General features: G+C 39.5%; 1 protein-coding gene across 1 annotated transcript in view; it reads right to left on the reverse strand.

The window, feature by feature from the left end:
• The window catches only part of CSMD1 (CUB and Sushi multiple domains 1), a 1,400,820-nt gene that overhangs the window by 461,769 nt on the left and 916,513 nt on the right, over nucleotides 1–22,538 (reverse strand). The window contains exon 9 of the mRNA XM_060136411.1: nucleotides 4,827–4,951. Within this exon, the coding sequence (XP_059992394.1) occupies nucleotides 4,827–4,951 (125 nt within the window). The remainder of the gene's footprint in view (nucleotides 1–4,826; nucleotides 4,952–22,538) is intronic.

Below are 22,538 nucleotides of genomic sequence, written 5' to 3' on the forward strand. Positions count from 1 at the left end.
TTATGTGCCCTTTCAACTCAGAGAGCAACTAAAAATATTAATTCCACAGATCAAAGTGCATTAGCATTAAAAGAAATTCTCTCTATATATCCTCCCTAAATACTGATGGAATGAAATGCCAGCTGGAACATTTTACTTAAAAAAAAGAAGTATATCCTCTTCTTCTCTTTTTTGTTCGCTTATTTAAAACATCTACTGCTAGTTAAAGATACTTATACAGTTCCAAACAGCTCATATTTTACCCTGTGAAAACTCATAATGGTTGTTTTCATATCCCTAAATGAAGTAAGCATAATTTCAAACAAAATCACTTGTGTAATTACTGAGCTATGGCAACCATTCATCCCTGTGGTAACAGGAAGAAAAGGTAACATCTCCCATTCTCAGAGCTAATCAGCTAAGGTAAGTAAGCATTGGCTTAGGACCCAGTGTCCAGATGTGAAAGATCACTCCTGACTCACCGCAATTTATCGAATGCCTCTACCAGATATTCCTTCTGTGGAGAAGGCATGATAATTACTTAAGAGTTAGAGACCCTTCATGAAGAAGGGAGCCTCGAGAATCAGTCCTTCCTTAAGTGACTGAGTTGAAATCTCATAATACGTGCAATGCTCAGACCAGAGGCATTTTATTGCATTTGATAGATAGTTGAATTTAGAACATGTGGCTGAGATGATCAATATAAGGGCTGCTTTAAAGGCTCACAGTGCATCAGGAAAACCCAAGCCATGGTGCTCGCCTCTTACATACAATGTATTAAGGGGTAGCACAGAGGAGAAGATGAACTTGAAAAATTGCACTTGGTGTCTGGAACCTACTGACAGCTAAGTAAATATCCCTATGTTGTGTTTTGGGTAGCATTTGAAACATCATTATGTTTCATGTTATCCATTTCCCCCTACACTTTAGACAGCTAAAGCTATCTTTATAGAAATAGCCATAAAAGTTCCAACTAAAGAAAGGTTTTTTCAGCTCTTCTTTAATTGAGGAATCAGTCATTAAAAGCCAGTACAGACACTATTTCCAGTAGAGACACTATTTAAAGGAGAGAATGATGACAGACTCAGGGCTCCTAAATGTTGCCAACCTGGAAAATGTATGGGCTTTAATAGAAGAAAGTATGTTCTACACTGAGGGATGCCTACCAGGAAACCACCCATGACTCATGGAGATCACTGCTTCCCTTCACACCCACAAGCCTGTTGAGTGCTGAGAAAACTGGAACTGGGCTGAGCTACACAGCCGGAGTGGCGCTGTCCATGGTAGCCACTAGCACATCTGACTATTGGGCATTTGAAATGCCACTGGTCTGAGCTGAGATGTGCTCTGAGCATAAAATGCACACTGGATTTCCAAGACATAGTATGAATAAAAGAAAGAGAAAAAAGTAAAGCATTCCCTATAATCTTTTTGACTGTACATTAAAATTATATTTGTAATATTTTGGTTAAATAAATTATCGATACGTTATTAAAATTAACTGTACCTGCTTCTTTTCCTTTTCAAATCTGGCTACCAGATGTTTTAAAATTACATCTGTGGCTTGCACTTTATTTCTAGTGGAGAGCCCTGCTCTAGAGACTGCTCGAAGTGATCCTCTATTGGGTCAGCCTACAGATGCACTAAGACGTTTGACCATCCATCTGTATATGTAATCGATCAGGTCATGGTATATGGTGATTACTTATGTTATATAAGACTCTGTCACCCAGACTAGAGGGAAGGGTGTTCCTGCTGGCTTTGCTGGAGGAAGCTGCCTCTTGTGAGAGGGCAATGTGGCCAGGAGGTGAGTACAGGGCAGAGAAAGGGAGTTGGGTGTTGAAGGGGAGGACAGGTTCCTTGCTTAACCATGATACTTACAGATGAGCCCTTTCCAGTCCAGAAAGTGGGATATTCATATACACACAGCTCCACCCTTTTTTTCATCCATATAGCTTACACATATAGTCCTGCACTGATACAAAAATGCCAAGGGACATGAGAGAGGGATCAATGATTCTCTAATTTATTTGCACTCTCCACTCGTGAAAAGCTGCAGATGATACGGGGAAGCAAAAAAAAAAAAAAAATGTGTCATTTATTCAGTGATTTATCCCACCTCTCCTTATAAAAATATACCCCCATGGCAAAGATTCCCTTAGCATCTATTCTCCTTTTCTTTCATAGAAATATAATTGTTTGGCATATATTTAAACACACAATAGAAAATATATATGTTTCTAAGTCTCACAACAAGGTGAGAATATCTGGCTGGATTTTGGCCAATGAGAATGAGCAGAAATGCATATGATGGTTCCTGCAGACTCTCGTTAGCATACATCTGCTAACCCTGCTTCTTCTAACCTCCTCCATCCAATCACCTGGAGTTTGGATACCACCGTGGACTCTGAGGATGGAGGCGTGACCATAGTGAGGACAGAGTGAGTCCTGAGGACATTTTCATATCTGAAACAGACCTGCCGTCCTTGTCCTGTACTGCCTAGCTCTTAACTTCTGTATAAGAGAGAAATCCACTTCCATTTGTTTTAAGCTTCTCTTGGGTTTGGTTTTCTGTCACCTAATTGTTATCACCTAATTCTAAACAGTTTATCTCAAATTCTTCTATTTAGGAGATTTCAGGACTTTAATTTTTTTTGTTTAATGTCATACTACTCCAAATGCTCTAAAATACTTATTTCTTTAAAACTGTGTTTTTAAAGATATTTTTTACTGTTCTCTAGACACAGTCTGCTATCATTCTATTATGCAGATCTAAAATATACATCCTATAAGAAAACTCTTCCTTAATTATTTCTTGCTGCTATAGCTCATTATTTCAGGAAGTTAAAAGTAATAAATTGAAAAAGAGCTAAAGGATTAGTCCATGAAAATGAAGGTACATCTAATTAAAGCAAAACAGCTGAGTTAACAGCTGGGAGGAAAAAAAGAAGAGATGAATAAAGTTGAGTGTGATGAACAGAAGTGGGTGTGGAGAGAGGTGAGGAGGCTCCCAGGGAAACCAGGCCAGAACCACACAACAAAGAACCTGTGGGAGAGCTGTCTCTTCTAAAATGATGAAGCAGGGCATTAGAGTCTATGGGAACAGGAAGCCAGAGGACTCCTCCTCTAATTACCTCTAAAAGTGAGCAGTTGGCGGTCCAGGGGGATGGAGGGAAGTGTCCCACCATTAGCCTGGATGGAGCAAGCACCTGCGTGTTTGACACCAAATCAGCGTATAAGCTGGGGCCAATGTGCTGGGAAATATTGTTATGAGTGTAGATGAGATTTGGGCCAAAGGGAAAAAAAAAGGAAAACTTCTGGATTAATAAGTAAGGTAAGAATCAAATAATATCCTACTCAATAGTTCCTTTATGTTACTCTAAAATATCAATTTAAAGCAGATGCACATTTACTAGTTTTGTCTAGTGTGGGCTTTTAAATAATGACATATGTTCCTGGTATAGAAGAGCAAAAAAAACATTTAAAAATGAAAGCATATTTTTTTCCTTAGGGCAAAGCTAATACCTCTGGCTTAGTCCTCATTTGTAACTGGGGCATGAACATTACCATCCTTTCATGGGAACATGGATTTTGCTACAGTTCCTTTGAAAGCCTAATGATGTCACTTTAGTATTAGTGTACAAATAGTCTAGTGACCAAAAGGGGAGGGGCGCAGCCATACACATTTCCTGACCAGAGATGGGTGCTTCTCCAAAAAGGGAAACTTTTCATGGGAAAGGGCCACCTGCAACCAGACCACACGCCCACTCTGCCCTCGGGATGAACAGATGCTACAAAGCTGTGTTTTCTACATGTAAAAAGCCACCAAGTTGTTATAGGTAAAGGTACACTATACTAAAGCCTGCAATCTAGTATTTTAGCTTTGATGAAACTAGCAATGTATTTTGCAACTACTTCATTTCACAGGATATAACTTAAACTGTTCATCTTGTATTGTACCTTTTTACAACTGGAACATTTTAAAATAAAAATTTATGAATCCATTCACTTGAAAAAGACTATAAGGAGGGATAAGATATTCTTATATATGAAAGTATATAAGAATATACTTTTTATTCCTTGTTCAACTTAGTACCTTTTTTCTTCTTCCTTTAAAACTACCAATTTGCATAATTTTTTTATGGCCAAAATGCAAACAAAACAAAATACCTAGTTTTTCTTTTAATTTTATTGATTCTTCCTTAGTAAAATAGCCAAAACAGTTTTCTGCTGGGATCACTATGGCTTCTATACTTCTGGTAGAATTCTTCACGTACTTCACAGAAGCAACAAATACATACTTTGGCCTCACTGAAGAAGATGGTGATAATGCAATATTTTGCTCTTCTATGTCCAAGATTAGTTTAATATGATTTAATAATAAAACGATGGCTTCAGATCATGTTAACAAACTCCCTTTATCACTGATACTATCAAAACCCAAGAACTCAACTTCACTACTATTGCAAAGTGAGAATTTTTAGATATGCAGGGACATGCATAAAGTTTTCCAAAGCATCTGGTTATGTAACATATTTTCATACATATGCAAACTGTGTATATAGATAGATAGATACCAAGTTATATCGAGTATGTGTGTGTGTTTGAATGATTAGATTTGCTCATGTATTTCCTGAAATTTAAAAACCACAAATATCTCTGGAAATGTTTGCCTGCTAAAAAATTTCAAAAAATATTTCTTGTTTACCTACATCACTATGAAAGCATAAATCATCACCACGTTTTGCTCTGCCTATACACAGTGCTTTGCACTTAAATCGTTCAGAAAAGCATGCCAAATCTGAGGAAAGAGAGAACCTGGGCAGACGCAATCATACAGGCCTTACCTCGGCAAATGGGCCGGTGGTCACTCCACGCAGCCAGAGTCTCCGTGACTCTCTGACACGTTATGCTCTTGGATCCCTGGAGCACGTAATTGTCCTCACAGGAGAACTGTACATTTGCACCAACCCTGAGCAATTACAAAACCAAAAACAACCCGAATTACTCATGGAAGACTTCTTAAAAAAAATCATCACAGTGCTGCTACTGTGTTATGCCCTCAAAACGATATTAAACATTAAGTGATCCATTAGTAATTATTCACAGATACAACCCTCTAATGCAGCACAAGGCCTGGATTCAAATTTCCGTTCTGCCAACTTCTGCTAAATAAATATATGATCCTTAAGGTATCTTCTCTAAAATTAAGACAATGACAAAGGTGGCAGGACCATGTGTTGTGGATTAAGTAAGAAAATGCATGTGAAAGAAGTGAACCCTGGAAACAAAACAAAGTTGGATGTCATTCCACATGGATAAATATCTTACCAAAAAAAAGACCGAAAAAGCCTGGGTTAAGAAAATGTCTCAGTACACAGAAAGACAAGTGCTGTATGATTCCACTTATATGAGGTATCAAAAACAGTCAAATTTATAAAATCAAAGACTGGAATGGTGGTTGCCAGGGGCTGGGGGGGAAGAGGGGAAGGGAGGAAGGGGGGAAATGGGAAATTATTAATTCAAAGGTATAAAGTTTAAGTTAAGTAATATAAATAATTTCTAGAGATCTGCTATACATCATTGTACCTATAGTCAACAGTAATGTACACTTAAAAAATTTAAAGAGGGCTTCCCTGGTGGCGCAGTGGTTGAGAGTCCGCCTGCCGATGCAGGGGACACGGGTTTGTGCCCCGGTCTGGGAAGATCCCACATGCCGCAGAGCGGCTGGGCCTGTGAGCCATGGCCGCTGAGCCTGCGCGTCCGGAGCCTGTGCTCCGCAACGGGAGAGGCCACAACGTGAGAGGCCCGCGTACCGCAAAAAAAAAAAAATTTTAAAGAGATAAATCTCATGTTAAGTGTTATCATCATCATCATCAAACTTGCTTGAAATGAAAAACAAGGAAAAAAATGTCTCAGTAAAGAATTTATCATTGCAAACACTAATTATATTATATTCAGACAGAGGTCAGTGCTATTATATTTCAGAAATACATCTTATAGGAAAAGAATAATTTGATTTACAAAAAAGCAATCCATCCAGCCTAGAGTTAGATGAAAAACTGCTTTGGCTCCAGAGCTGCCTCTGAAAACATGAAGCCCTAAGGTTGTAAGCAGTAACGAAACGTGATTGCAGAATCACAAACCAACAGGTGCATGAGAAGATGTGAGAGGCATACATCAGGTCTGAGCACACCCAATCACTTCCTTCTAAGCCTGTTGTCTGGCACTGAGTTGAGTGCAGCATTATTTTATTATCTGACAAGCCTATTGTTACAAGAGGAAATTCTACCTGTGTCTTCCATTTGACAAACCCTGACGTTGACGTTGACAAAAATGGGAATGAAAGAGAGTCTTTGAGAGAAAATATGCATAGTTGCCTGTGTTATGTGTAAAGTTATTAATAGATAAAAGATAAGGAAAAAAATAAACAAACGCTTTCCTTTCCTGCTTATTGAAAAAGTCTAACCTGCAATATCACAGTGAACATTATTCCAGTAACATTACAACAGCATTTCCCACACTTTTGTATAACACTCTCAGAGGATCATCACAGATGTCTATAAAAATCATGGAATCAATTTGAAAAATTCTGGATTAAACAAAATTAAGCATCTTTCTTTTCTAAAGGGGACTTTCAGTTTACTAAAATTTAATATGCAAAATGTGTTTCACCTACTTAAGAGAATGTAAAGTATGTAGAATTTTCCAAATTTATCTGGTCAGGAAGCCCTTTTGCACTAAGTATCCAGGGCAACTAGAATTCTATGAAAGTAACCTGCAACTTTACCAAATTCACTGATGAGCTCTAGTAGTTTTCTGGTGGTGTCTTTAGGATTTTCTATGTATAGTATCATGTCATCTGCAAACAGTGACAGTTTAACTTCTTTTCCAATTTGGATTCCTTTTATTTCTTTTTCTTCTCTGATTGCCGTAGCTAGGACTTCCAAAACTATGTTGAATAAAAGTGGTGAGAGTGGACATCCTTGTCTTGTTCCTGATCTTACAGGAAATGCTTTCAGCTTTTCACTGTTTAGTATGATGTTAGCTGTAGGTTTGTCATATATGTCCTTTATTATGTTGAGGTATGTTCCCTTTATGCCCACTTTCTGGAGAGTTTTAATCATAAATGAGTGTTGAAAATATTTGCAAATGATGTGACCAACAAGGGATTAGTCTCCAAAATTTACAAACAGCTCACGCGGCTTAATATCATCAAAACAAACAACCCAATCAAAAAATGGGCAGAAGCCCTAAATAGACATTCTCCAAAAAAGACATACAGATGACCAAAAGGCACATGAAAAGATGTTCAACATCACAAATTACTAGAGAAATCCAAATCAAAACTACAATGAGGTATCACCTCACACCAGTCAAAATGGGTATCATCAAAAAATCCACAACAATAAATGCTGGAGAGGGTGTAGAGAGAAGGGAACCTTCCTACACTGTTGGTAGGAATGTAAATTGGTACAGCCACTATGGAGAACATTACGGAGGTTTCTTAAAAACTGAAAATAGAGCTACTATATGACTCCTGGGCATATATCAGGAGAAAAACATGGTCCGAAAAGATACATGCACTCCAATGTCCATTGCAGCACTGTTTACAATAGCCAAGACATGGAAGCAACCTAGATGTCCACTGACAGAGGAACGGATAAAGAAGATGTGGTACATACACACAATGGAGTATTACTCAGCCATTAAAAAGAAAGAAATAATGCCATTTGCAGCAACATGGATTGTCATACTGAGTGAAGTCAGTCAGACAGAGAAAGAGAAATATCGTATGATATAGCTTATATGCAGATCTAAAAAGAAATGATACAAATGAACTTATTTACAAAACAGAAACAGACTCATGGACTTCGAGACTGAACTTACAGTTACCATGGGGGAAGGGTGGGGGAAGGGATGGTTAGGGAGGTGGGGACTGACATGTACACACTGCTGTATTTAACATGGATAACCAAACAAGGACCTTCTCTATATATAGCACAGGGAACTCTGCTCAATGTTATGTGGCAGCCTGGATGAGAGGGGACTTTGGGGGAGAATGGATACGTGTATATATACCGCTGAGTCGCTTTGCCGTGCACCTGAAACTATCACAACATTGTTAATTGGCTATACTCCAATATAAAATAGAAAGTTAAAAAAAAATTCTATGGAAGTAATTTTGAGAAACACTGTGTTATAAAGACATAATATGTATTATTTTTGAAAGGGAAAAGTGGAAAAACCAAAATGTAAACATAATTCTCATTTTCATTGTTAGTCATAGCAGTTATTTAAAACAGCTATACTTTTTAGACATATACATCATAATTTCATTGGCCTTTGGTCTTTGTTTAAATTTCCGGAACCACATTGAATAAATGAAGTAAATCCGAATATTTGGTTTGAAAACAACTATTATATCTCCGTGTTCTCTATTCCAGGCCCCAATCTTCAGTTCTCTTTGTTTACCTAAATTTCAGTTTTCATACTTTTCATCATTCTTTCAATATATTTTTATTGAATATCCACTGTGTGCCACACTCTACTCCAGGTACTAAATATGCAGAAATTCATAAGACCGACAAAGTCCCAATCCCATGGAGATAACATTCTAGTTAAGGGAGGACAAAAAACCAAACAAACAAATCAAATGAGAAGAAAATGAAAGTGTTTTTAAGTACTGTGAACAAAATACACCAAATGATGTGATTAATAACGGGTTAGGGAGAGTCGGGATTTAAGAATCCTTCAGCATTTTTTATGATCCTCTCAAACTAAGGTGCTAGTATCGCACATAATTTCTAGGCATGGTCAAACATAAAGGAAGGAAAATGAGATTATTGCTTCCCTCTGGCAACCACTTACTTCAGTTACCAAAGCCTATCATTCATAGTTTTGATGGAGTGTACTCCATTCCAACAAAATGTCTATCTTTTTCATACATGCTGTTCATACATCCGATCAACTTCCTTTAGGTATTCTTAGTGAACTGTGTTAACTTTTACTACTCTATCTCATTTCTGGCAATATATTATAGATTTATCATCCAAAATTGGAGAAAATATGGGCAGTGTTGTTTTTTGGAAACCATGAGAAATATGAATGACCGTATTATCTCATATATATTTGAATGAATACATTTCTACAAAAATGAGCAAAATATATAGCGATATAGAGAAGAAAAAAGCTTGATACAAAATTGTTACCCCAGATAACAGTTATCTATATAAGTATCAGAATCTGTATATCAGGAAAATTAGGCATAAAACTATTTTTAGCGTGGTAACAGAATCACAAGTACACTTTTGTTTCTATACTGCAATAATCGTAGTACTTCTGATTTTATTAAAAGTTAAATTTTTAAATATTTTAAAATCCTACTATTAGATTGCCCCATTTGCTCTCACTCATTGAGACAGAACTCTCTCACACCTAACAGAGTTCACACTCTCCTCAGATTTCCAGCAGACAAAAACTACAGAAGCCTCTTCTACTGCAGAAGGTAGAAGACTCTTCCTAATGTTCCATAATCACTGTAGTATATCACAGAAGATCTAGTCCAGAAATCTCCATCTGGGTTCTGGGGAAATCAGTCCTCAGTATGGACAGAGTCTGATATGGAACTCATTCCTTAATTTCTGTCCTGAAACCTTTTGACAAATGACTGGAAATAACAGTTGATAAAATAGTGAGGCTTCTCTACTTTCAAAGCATTAAAATTATTAACAAAAGCAACCTCTTAGCTTGATGGCAGTTTGGAAAACAGAGCCACTGATGGGTAAACTCATTCCCAAGAGTGAAGATGAGGAGTAGTCTCTGCATTGAGATGAACAGGGTTGAGCTTGAAACTGATGATGATCCAACTTCTAATTTATTATTTCAAACTTTTGCTTTGGTTTTATCTAGCACTTGAATCAGTTCAATTTAAAATCCATGCACACTGTCAGCTTCAAATATATAATAAACTAAGCTTTTATTTATGATTTGATTTTATGATTACTATGTTTGAAGGCACATGTATAACATTAGGAAGTTTAATTTGGTTTTCTGGAAAGCACTCAGAAGAAAATAACAGAAAAAAAGAAATTAGTATCTTCCCATTGGCAATTAAACTTAGAACACCTAAGAATTATTTTGTCATACAATTTTGACAATTGTTAGTAGCTGGAAATTGTCAAAAATAACAGAAAACTGATTTTGTATAAGATCAAGATAAATTGTGTATTGATAATAAATATCCAAATGGCAAATTTTAAGTTAAATAGTTGAAGCAGAATAATTTGGTGTTTTAAATATAATAGAACAGAATAGAAAAAAACACACTTTTCACTTCTTCAGTGCTTAACACTTCCGAAAGGCTTGTCATTCAAAGTCTGAATTATGAAGACATTCCATTTGTCACCATCTACTTGACTTTACCTATAGTTTGAAGAGACTTTCTAGGTGAATGAACTATTTCTAAATATGGGTTTCCTAGAGAATGGCTATTTGTGCATTTATTTAAGATTGGTAGTATAATTATTTCTAAGAAACCACACACACAAAGTAACTTAAAGATTAAACTAGAATCCAAAATAGGATGTGGAATGATTTAGCTGTGATGTGTAACTATCCATTAATTCAGAGATGACTCTGACCTACCTGAGTGGCTAGATGGGCAGATCCCACCTGTTACCTCAATCCATGCTGGCTGGTGTTGACTGAATCTATTGAAGCAACTAGTTTCCCCATTTAGAATTTTCTAAATGGATAAATAGACTGATAGATTGATATAGACGATACATAGATAGATATCTGTCTCTTGGTTAAAAAAATCCAGCTCAAACAACATACTTAAAGATTCATAAATACAAAAAACTGGATACTATTTTTAGGCATCAGGGGTAGGCATTTACACATTTTGCATCTGCAGCAAAAAGGAGAAACACATTATATTATACTGTTTTCACATTTAAGCAACAGAAAGCACAAAAATTAGAGCAAAAAACTTTCTTTAGAACTAAGTTGAAGTCAGGATTTGCTGTATTTCTCTTTGTAAAGTGAACACAAATGACATGGGGAAATTATATCTGGAACCACACTGTACCAAAGGTATAGATATCTTGCTTAACTATTTTTTTTATGTATAAAAAGGCAACAACTGAAATTTTAATAAATTTTCAAAGATTTTGTGTGGGTCATCAAGAGAATTTAGAATCCCTGGAAACCCAAGACACAAAGGTCACCTAGGCTGCCTCACCAGATTTTTTTTTTTTAACATCTTTATTGGAGTATAATTGCTTTACAGTGGTTAGTTTCTGCTGTATAACAAAGCGAATCAGCTATACATATACATATATCTCCATATCTCCTCCCTCTTGCTTAACTATTTTTTGAGAAGAACTGGAGCCATGTGGCAGGATAATATGTGAAGTGGTAAAGGGTGTGTGTGTGTGTGTGTGTGTGTGTGTGGGCACAAGGATTCACACCTGTGATTTTTCTCCTGTATTTTACTTACACCCTGAGGATGCTGATACTGGCATAGCACGAAGTAAAATTATAGGTGTCTAAATACAGAAGTGTCCTCCAGGTGTGTGAAATATGTTTAAAGGAGCAGTGATAATACATTGCTCCCCATTCCTCATTCCTCACTATGAAACATAAAAGTAAAGCAAAACACAAGGCCAAGCTGAGGCAGGTGTCAGGTGTCAGGGCTGTGGAATGCAGTGCCCTGGTATCTGCAGCACCCTGGACCAGGAAGCAAGTTGGGTGAGGCAGTGGAACAAGATAGGGCCCCGCCCAGGGCAGTGTGTGGGCCCCCAGGGCTAACACAGACCCGTTCCCCTTTCCCAGCTGTGACCCTATGGACAAGTCTGTGTCTAACGGCACAGCCTCTCTAAAGAAGAAAAGGCAGCATGGGAGCCTACGACTAGGAGGTGGAGTCCCTGGGCCCTCGAGTGACACAGCAAGTCGTCCCCAGGGTGCTCATGCCTCTTGAATGTTGGCTGTGGTTGGTGGAAAGGAAGCCCCAGACTCAGAAACATCTCCTCCAGGAAGAGGATGCGCGCCCGGCCAGGGGCCGGGGACGATCAGGACAGGGATCCGAGGGGTAGGGATAAGGCGGGGAAGCCACGCCCACTCCCCACCATTGAAATGAGGGCCTTTCCGTAAGCCCTGGCATGACATCATCAGCAGAGGGGGAACGGGAAGTGAACAGCTGACTAAACCTGATAGACTAAGAAATCACGGATTTCAAAAACTTTTAAGAGTAAATAAATACAATTTTCTGACTCAGACTAAATGGGGATATTGAAAAAGAAATTAATTACAGCCCCAGTACAAAGAAGATTACGTTTTGCACCTCTGAATTCATGGGCCTGTAATTAAACCGCTCACAAGCACTGAAGCTGACTCTGCAAACAATAATCACTCTTCTTAGCATATACAAGCCCCCCCACCCTCCCCATCTCTGCCGCTCCCTCCTCCTCCTTCTCCCTCCCTCTCTCATCTGTCTCTCTCTTCCTCTTCCTCCTTCTTACTTCTTTCTCATTAAAAAATATTTACTTCCCATAAATAAAATTAGTTATACAGGTAGCTTCCGGAAGTAGATGTTAAAGCTTCCAGAAAACTGTAGTAGGAAGAATTTGAAGGTATTTTTGTAACTTTGGAAGAAAAGAAATGACACTTGATACAAGAAAAGAAATGAGAAGAAAACTGTCAGGAACACTTCCAATGTTCTTCAACATCTTTAGTACATTTGGACTCAAGTCCTCCTTCTACAAATAAAATATCCCCACTGCCTTAAACAGTGCCTGGCATATCACAGGCACTCGAAAATACATGCTGAACAAGTGGAGAAAGACAAGTCACTTTCCTGGGGCTACATGTGTCAATCTGTCAGTAAAATGGGCCTGAGAAATAACGGTAGCAGAGAAATCCATCTACTCTTCATCCTCTTTACCAGCCTTTATTACAGCTCACCTGCATTGGTTCACAACTGGTTATGGTCAGGCTTTTAAGAACGAGGTGCCCTGCTAGTCATAAGGATGTACTGATGAACTACTGGGGGCAGGAAATACTTCATCCAACAACCACTGGGCAATGAGGTAAAGAAATATAAATTACTATGGGAAAAATGATTCTGCCCTCAGTGAAAAGGTAAAACAATGACATTGCCAGAAACTGAAATTTGGGTTGGGTCTTAAAAGATCCATATAGTTTACTTACTTTTCTCAAAATGAGTATCTGTGTTCTAGAGTGAAACCCACCATAGAAAGCCCTGTTGGTGTCAAAGTTGGTGATCTGTTCAGGGAACTGCAAGTAGCCTGGTTTGTCCAGAACAGTATTTTCCAATTCCTGTTCCAAAGAGGGGCCCATTCCTTCCTGCTCCAGAGTTTTTCCCCTTTAGACTTGGGGATTTGGGGTCCGCTCCTGATTCACCCCTTCTCCTTTCCCTCTCTTTGAGGTACAGGTTAGCTCTTTTACTACTCCACAAAATGTTTCTTTTGAGAAATATTAACCTAAAGCCCAGAAGTAGGAAGGGTATGGGGCTTGGAAAAGGCCACACAGAGAGGCAGTTCCCAGGAGCAAGGGTCCCTGAGGGAAAGCATCATGTTTCACTCACCTTGAAATCTCTCACAGCCTCCAGCAGAGTTTATTGCGCTTATGATATCCCTGAGATAGATGTTTGTAGAATGATTGCACAGGACAAACAGGAGACAAAGGCATGAATTCAGATCATCTCCTAAATGTGCAACCGGCCACCACAGTGCAAGGCTGCAGGGAGTAAATCCCAACAGCAGCATGTGAAACCCATCTCTGCAGCCACCTTGCAAGTGCGTGTCTGTTATTACATGCCTCTATTTCAAAAGAAGCTGTTTTAGATAACCTCACTGATTCTCTGACAAATGAGTCGTACTCCACTCGGGAAAGGAACTTTGATACTGAACCGTATGTTCTCCACTAATGGCAAGACTGGTCCTAATACATTCGACTGATTTCAGGCTACAAAGACGGTCCAAGTAAACTGACCCTTCACTCCTAATACGTCGTCAGATTGTACAGTTTGCACAGCCTTCCAGACAATGGCATCACCAGAGAGATGCATGTGCAGCTGCTGTGAATATCGCAATGCCTATTACCCCCCTTTTTATTTTCACACATAATGTGTCGTTTCTGGGTCATTTTTTCTTCTTATAGTGACAATTTTTAGACTCATCTCCTAAAGCCTGAAGGCAATTTAGTACCACTAAGAATGCATTAGATGGATCTCTTTAGCCTAAGGAAATAATCTAATATTTCATAGGATTTTTAGATATTGTACTTTAATAATAGCACAACAAAGACCCCAACCGCGATCAGAATACAAGCAACATTAACGCCGTGAATGGGGCTTCAAATGACCAGCAATCTTCAGACTCTGAGAGCTCTCAGATGTGCAGCATTTAGAAGAATGTGTGAATTTTCCCACGAGGAAATTTAATTTGCATCTTCTGAGTATACCATAAGTTCATGGGGATCCACTATTTAGCAAAACAAGAGGGGTGTTTTTGTCTGACCAAGTAGAAATATTAAATCCTCAGATTCACACCCACCCATTCATACAGAGGCAGAAGCCACTACTGCACTATTTCTGGAAGGAACAGGTGGGCAGGGAGAGGGGATTCAAGTAAGCCTGGACCCGCATCAAGGCTCTAGGAGAAGCTGATCCAGCACTCCCTTCTCCCATCTCAGTTCATCTCTCTGTGGCCCCTCAGCCCCTGCCTGACAATCTCCTGATGCCCTGGGAACAGTGGCCTCTACACCTTTCTTTCACTTGACATTTGGAAGCCAAAGAGGACCCCGCAGACTCTGGGCCTTGAGTTGTTTTATGGGCTGTTCTCTTTCCTCTGCAGGTCCAGTGAGAGAGCCTGGGAGCTTCTCAGATGGAGGGAGGGGAGAGCGCCTGCAGCCTGTGGACAGCTCCAGCCTCCGCCAGGAGGGCGAGCAGGGCTGGAGGGCAGGACACACCAGCAAGGACTGTTTGTTTTCTATGGTGAACAGGCCCGGGGAGTGTCGGGAGTGGCAGGGGCTAGCCAGGCAGGGAGGGAAACAGTAGCATTAACCACGTGCTCGTAACAGGCATTCATCCAGGGCCCCAGGATGAGTCATCACTGGAGGTGCCTCAACCCCACTTTGAGAAAAACAAGACTCAGAGGGTCAACTGCTCCAGATCATGCAATACATGGATTCAAACTGTCTTTTTTTCTTACTCTGAAACTTATCACCTATACTTGTGATTGAGCAGAAAACAACTGCAAATACAGAGAGGCTGCACAGCAACAATTTTCCTCTAGGCTTGTATCTACTCTGTGCAAAGCCTTCCAATATTCTGAATCATCCTGCCCTCCTTGTTACAACAAAGTGATGGACTGACAATGGAAAGATCCAGGACAGACAAGGCAACCCGAGCCAGGGCTGGTGCGTGTGTAGCAGGTGCTGGACACACAGGGTGCTCCAGGCTTGCACGCGCCCTCCCCATCTCCCCATCTGGGCCTTGTTCTGCCCCTGTGGCCAGGCAGCCACATCCCAGGTGCTGCTGCTGACCACAGCCATGGGTCTGGGGGCTCCTGACAGAAAGGAGCCCCCTCGCCCAGGTGTTGGCTGGGCCGAGCATGCCAGTGCTCTGGGTTCCATAGCAGCTGCCTGGAAACGTGGTGACTATGGCCCTGAAATATGGAGACGCTCTGGGGACATTCCTGCCCAGTGGGAAACAGCGCTGGAGGGGTTGCAGTGAACAGCGAGGCCCCAGCAGTGCCCCCAGGCTGTTAAGGCACCTGTGAGACTGAGCCAGCCGGCTGGTTACTAAGTGTGAACGGCTTCCCTTCTATTCGCCATCCCTACCTTCTGGGCTTACTGCCATTTCCCTCCCTCCTGCTTCCCTGGGATTGAACTGCCCCTAACACTTCTTACCTTGGGCTGATTTCTAGGGAATTCCAAATAAAGTGGGGAACCTGAGTCGATGATCAGCCTCCAGCCAAGCCCCAAGACCTAGAGAAAGTATCTGTACCTGGTAGGCCAGATGTTTAAATCGCTGTCAGTAAAACACAGCTCAGCTAGAACAGGAGCCTGTGTTCTTCCTGATTTCTCCTCTTCTCCTCTCATGCTCCTCAAAGCCCTAAATACACCTTCTCTGTTTCTCAGCATACCTCCTCTCTCTATCATCTGCCCCACTTCAACCCAATATGGAAATGTCTTATTACAATTTCTTCTCCTCCGTCTCACATTAATACTGGGTCATTCCCAGAAATGATGTCTCATATTACCTAACACATTTAGCACTGTAAGTAGGACCAAGCCAATCTGAGAAAAGGGCAGATGAGGGATCCTGGGAAAAGCAGAAAAGATGTCTCGGGGCAGGTGAGGCTAAAATCACACCAAGCCGTGTAGGTGTATAGAATCAAACCGTAAACACCACCTGCACAGATGGATGTGCCTCGCTTCCTCTCATACCATTTTCTCTGTGCAGCTATGGGTTTGTTGGTTGGTGCGTTTGCTTTAACCTCCTTTCGTTTAGACTCAGCCCTTAATGTTTATTTTCACCTCTACGGAAGAGAGGCAGGAAGGGTTCTTCCACCTCAGGGTCTCTGCATGTGCTTCCGTCTGCCTGGACTGCCCCCACCCCACTATTTTGCATGGTGGGATGGGGGCAGTCCTTCTCATCTTTTGAGCTCAGCTCTGAAGTTATCTCCCCAGAGCCTTTCCCTGCTATTCTGTCTACAACAGAGGAATCCCTTTCCTGATCCTTCTTTGTTTCTCCTTTTATCTCAGGAGCACGTCACAGTTCTAAGGGCTCGGCTCATTTTGCTTAAGGAAACCAATGAATTAGTAAATACAAGGATGGGCTCCTCAATCTCCCTACCCATGGCCCCAGGTAGTGATCTGCGTTTTCTCTTCCCCTCTTCCTTTGGGAACAAAGACTACCAGTAGAGAAGCACAGCTGTGTGGCTGCCCTCACTTCCCTGGACCCAGCCCTCCCAGCATGTGCCCTGCTGCTCTCTACAAGGTGGTCCTTCCCACTGGCCCAAGAATCTCCTGCTCCTTTTCTCTTGTCTGTTATCCAAGTCTGCTCTGAGCAAGATCTGATGAACTGTCCCTACACCAGACTATGCAATGGGACCCGATGGTGATGCCTTGCCCTCCCAGAGGGAGTCCACTTCATCAGAGCAAGAAGCTGCAAAGCAAAGTCTTGGTCCCTAGGATCCCTCCACAGCAAAGCCGCGGGAGCTCCACCCTGAGGGCACCCTCTCTGCTTCCCACAAAGGGCAGTGTTGGTTCTAGTTCTTACTGAACTCTTAACAGAAGTCTGCTCTGTAAAGAGAGCTGAGGAATTAATTTAAAAACACACATAAAAAACTGTAGATGGCATCAGTAGGCTAAGAACTGACAAATCCTCATTTCCTCATCTTCCCACATGCCTGCCACCTGACTTTCTCCCCCCCACTTTTACAAATAGGAAGATTAGGGAGCCCTCCGGGTGGAATTTAGGAAGGTGGTGCAAAAAGAATGCAACTGACAGGTAAAGGGCACAGACTGGTTTTATCAATATACTGACCTTAGTCAAATCCAAAAACTACCTAACAAATTACCCTCTCTACTAACTAGCTAGCTACCATAGAATAAATAAGGAAACATAGAAAGTCTCTAAACCAGCAATTCTCAGCAAGGGTCAAGTGCATCAGAACTGAAAGGGAGCCTCATAGAAGTTGTGTAAAATCTTATTAGACTACGGCAAAAACATGACCAAGAGACACAGAGCTTTATAGCTCTGACGGACCACAGAAATCATCATCATCAATTTCTGCCCATTCTTTTACAGATGAGGAAGCCAAGAAACAGAGAAACAAACTGTGTTAAAGAAGGTCATTTTAAAGAGTGTTAATATTTAAAGGATCCCTAAAATCCCATTTCTGATGGTCATGATAATATGGGTTATTGAAAAAAATCAACTATTGCATTTTGAAATTAAGAAATTGATGTATGCTTCAATATCAATGAACAATTCTCCCAGACAGCTATTTAAATGGATATTATATTTTGACAAAAATTAATTTACTATTACAGATACTTTAAAGACTGGGAGAGAGAGGAAGAATATTCCATGAATTGTACTCGGTGGATTCTTTATCAGAAACAGCTTTAGCCACATAAATGAGATCTGAAACATTCCCAGTGTGCCCTTTTTCAAAGGGACGTAAAGGTTTCAAATAGTGTGAACAGAAAAATACTGGTTGTGGTATTTCATTAAGTAGTTCTTAAAAATACAGTCAATGCTCCTTGAAAGAGCAGTAGTCACTGGCAAATATCTTTGCTAGACTACTTCAGTTTCCTAGTAATAGTGAAAGTGAAGTGCTTGCATTCAGTAAAAGGCACAGAAAAGCGTTATGTTCCTTAAATATTTTTCAAATTCTAAAAACACTTTGGAGCCTGTCAGGGGACTTTGGTGCTGAAAATCCAAATGCAGGGTGTTAGGAAAGGTCTACACTCACCAACCTGTTTTATTGATATGGAGACCCTAGCAGGGATGTTCTGTCGCCCTCACCTTGTTTTTTCCACTTGTGCAGGTGAGTAAAGAAATCATTTACAGACCCAACCCTGCATCCAGAAATAAGCTAATGCTTGGGTTCCAAAAAATAAAAGACAGTTAGTTCTTTGACTGTTCCCCTGGGAACACTGAGTGCAAAGGGATTATGTCATAGGAGGTGAATCTTTTCCAACAGGAAACTAGCTTGAGTGTTTTTAAATTTCCTGTTGCTCCCATTATAGTTCCCAAATTTTGCTTATTAACAAAATATGGACTTAATTCGAACTTTAAAACATTTTTAACTTGTTTATTTATTTATTATTTATTTCATTTAACTTGTTTATTTTTTTCTAGCTCTGTTGAGATATAATTGAGATATAATTGACTTATAACATTGTCTAAGTTTAAGGTATATAGTATGATGATTTGATACATGTATATATTGTGAAATAATCACTATAATAATGTTATATATAATAATGTTAGCTAATGTATCCATCACCTCACATAGTTACCATTTTTTTGTATGCGGTGAGAAGTTTTAAGATCTACCCTCTCACAACTGTCAAGTATACAATAAAACATTGTTACGTATCATCACCATGCCATATGCTAGACCCCAAAACTTGGATCCTTTTATTAGTAAACTGATTATTTCTTTATTTGATGGGGAAAAAATCAGGCTAAATAATACAATAATCTCTTAATAACAGTAATAATGAAATCTATATTTTCCTCCTGTTATTATGATTAGCAATGATGTACACAAACTATCTAGCAAATAGTAGGGATTCAGTGCCTAATACAGAATATAGAAGAAAAAAGTAGTAGCTTATTTCTCTGTAATAATTATATTCCTGAAAATTTACCTGTAAATCAAAATTTTGCATATCAAAACAACACTTACCATTGCCTTACAATATGTAAATATACATGCATTTCTTATATAAAATAGAAGGAAATGACTTAAGAAATATTTACTGAACACTCGCTATGAGCTGAGAACTACGCTGGGCACTGGGAATGAAACAATGAACAGAACCAAGTCCACTCCTTACAGAGCTTACATGCCTGTGGGAGAAAGAGCACAAACCTGTGTTATGTGTAGTGAGTTAACACTGTAAACACAGGCAGGTATAGTATCTTGGGTCCTGCTCAGTGCTGGGAAGCAAAAGTAAAGCAAGGAAAGCATAGAGGGAGTGAGGGGTGAATGAAAAGCGTGTTTCAGAGACTATGTTCAGGAAGAGGCACTGGCGCCAAGACTGGAAGGAAGGGAAGGCTGGATCATTATAAGATCTGGGTCATCCACGATCAGCATTTAGTAAAATATCTCTTATGTTATTATTATATATTGTGAGGATGGACAGTATCAACACATCATGGAAAACATAAATAAATAGAATCATAGAAATAAAGAGCTAAAGGGGAGAACTGATATTAATCAGTTATAATATCAGAATTTCAATTGATACATCTGCTCCAACTTTAAAGTATAATTCAATTTTTCCCTTATAGCAAGTGGAAAAAAATAGAAAGCAAGAAAAACATTCCAACAAGCCAAGAAAGCAGGTGTATGTACATGATGGAGGGAAGGAGAGCCCCCTCCCCACCCAGATACCTCTCCACCATTCTCCCCATCCACGGAGAAGACTATGTTCTCTCACTGACACCCTGAACATAGCAACAATAAAGCCTTCAGTAGCTTACAATTTACCCATGTTTCCCTCATTCCTCCATCATTTAAAAAATAATTCAGTGAAAGAACTTAAAATCAATTCTTAAGGAAAATAACACCATACTTATTTCCTGGTTTATACACAATCTCTAAGTACAGTTCTTAAATATTTTCATGTAAGAAGAGGCAGGTAGCTCTGTTGTCAGTGAGACTGAACTACAACAGAGAAGTAATAAAACGCACCACAGCAGTATTTTAATAGATGTACATAAAATCATCATTGTGTCACAAGAAAAAGAACACAGTTGAAGGAGGGAATTAGCAGAAATGAGCATCAGTTTATCAAGAGACTTGGGTTATAGATTTTTTTCTGTTTCTCACTGATTGTGTAGTTTTCCATTATGTATCTCAGTTTCTCCTTCCACCTGGCACCTCTTAACTTCATAAAGTGTATTATGCAAGATGCCTTGGGGAAAAAAGGGGGTCTAAGACATAGCAACAAAAGTTATTAACTTGAATGGTGATATACAAATGTCAATAATATAAGTTAAATATTTAGTTATGAAGTCATAACTATCACTCTTTCAACTCCCAAATTCCATTTTGAGCACAGGTCATGTTTTAAGAAAATGTCATTGATCTATTCTCTGACCAAGGGTGTTAAAACTTAATTGGTTTAGTGGAGTACTAATGAGGCTATGATGGTACATCCCTAGGGATAGGCTTGTTAGCTTCAATTTAATGCAATTCAACAAAAAAATAGTGTCTACCCTGTGGTGGGCACAGTAATGAGAAATAAAATAAATAATCCTTCCTCTTTCCTTCAGGACCTCATGATCTAACATGACAGAAACACACATCTAACATAAATATATGTTTCTATCATTCTAAGATGAGTCTAAGATGATAGAAACATAAATGGGTGTCACAAACACAAAAGTGCTGGGAAAAGTTGAAATAATGGGATGAAGCAAGGCAGGAATGTCCTGCAAATAGAAGCCATCTGTGCAGGTGGAGAAGGGCAGAGAAGACTGGGATACACAGCACCTAATAAAAAATAAATCCTAGGGAGGACCATGGAGCATCTGCCAGTACTTCCCAAGTTGGCCTCTCCAGGCTGCTCATCTGTTCTGTACTAGCCTGCCCTACCGTACTTGTGTCTCTGAGAACAACCATCATGAGAACAACTGAGAATAACCATCATGGGTGGTGTAGGTGGGGCAGGAAGGAAAACCATCCTTGGTGAAGAATGTGACTGGGGATGGAAAGCAGGAAGACAGACCCTGAGGGTACAGTGGCTAGTCTGAAGAGGAGGGAGTTTTAGGATAGGTACTGCAGCTCATCTAAGTCTAGGGTTGCTGCTAAATGGGGTTTGGCTATGAAGGTTACTGAGGGAAGTTCATATGAAAGAAAAGGAGAGACATCGGGAGGTCCCTATTACATATTACATACGATAAAAGATCTTAATGATATATCTTAGGATTCTAAATGTACATAAAGAATCTGTAACATGTGAATGTATGTAGTGTTTATATAAATATATAATATTTATCTAATATATATGAAGAAAAGTGTAAGGTCTCACAGTGAGTAGCATGGCTGCTGCTAGCCAATCAGAATGAGACACCCCTCTCAGTAATCAGTTAGGACAAGTTATCCCTCGTGCTGAGGAGAGGCAACCCCAGGCTGAAAGGCATGGCTTTGAACACTGGGCCTCAAGGTCGGATTTCAACCGTATCTTGACTCCTCACTTGGCTGCTTTGTGATGTCCACACACTGCACACCTCTCTCCAGGGGTCCTACATGATAGGTGTGAAACCATTTAATTATTGTCATTTTCCTTATTACAAACCACTAAAGTCAAACCTTATTATAAAGTTTGAGGTCAATAAGATCCAGTTTCAAATCTCAGCTCTAACCATGATTGGATACCTTATTATGTTGAAATTCTGAATTTCAACAGCTGTATTTGCAAAATGGGAATAATTATATCTGCCTGTACATAGGCTATATATCCTACTAGCATAGGAAACAGATGAATAATAAATGCCAGTATCCATCCATAAACTCTCCATCTCTACTCCAACTCCATCCCTTATATATTTGTATTTGAATTGCTCCATCAATCTATTCATTAATATTCAGTACTAATGAATACACTCTGTCTTTAAGAGAGCAACTGATGGTGAAGAAAATTGTCAGAAAATTGTCCATGGATTGATCTAAATTCAAATAAGAAAGCTTTGTATTTTAGGCTTCATTTATTTAGAATTCTTTATAGATAATACTGGAATGAATATTTAGATTTTCTAGGGAAAACAAAAGATCTCCAAAGAA

This window comes from Lagenorhynchus albirostris, chromosome 21 (genome assembly GCF_949774975.1).
Source record: "Lagenorhynchus albirostris chromosome 21, mLagAlb1.1, whole genome shotgun sequence".
Taxonomy (NCBI): Eukaryota; Metazoa; Chordata; class Mammalia; order Artiodactyla; family Delphinidae; genus Lagenorhynchus; species Lagenorhynchus albirostris.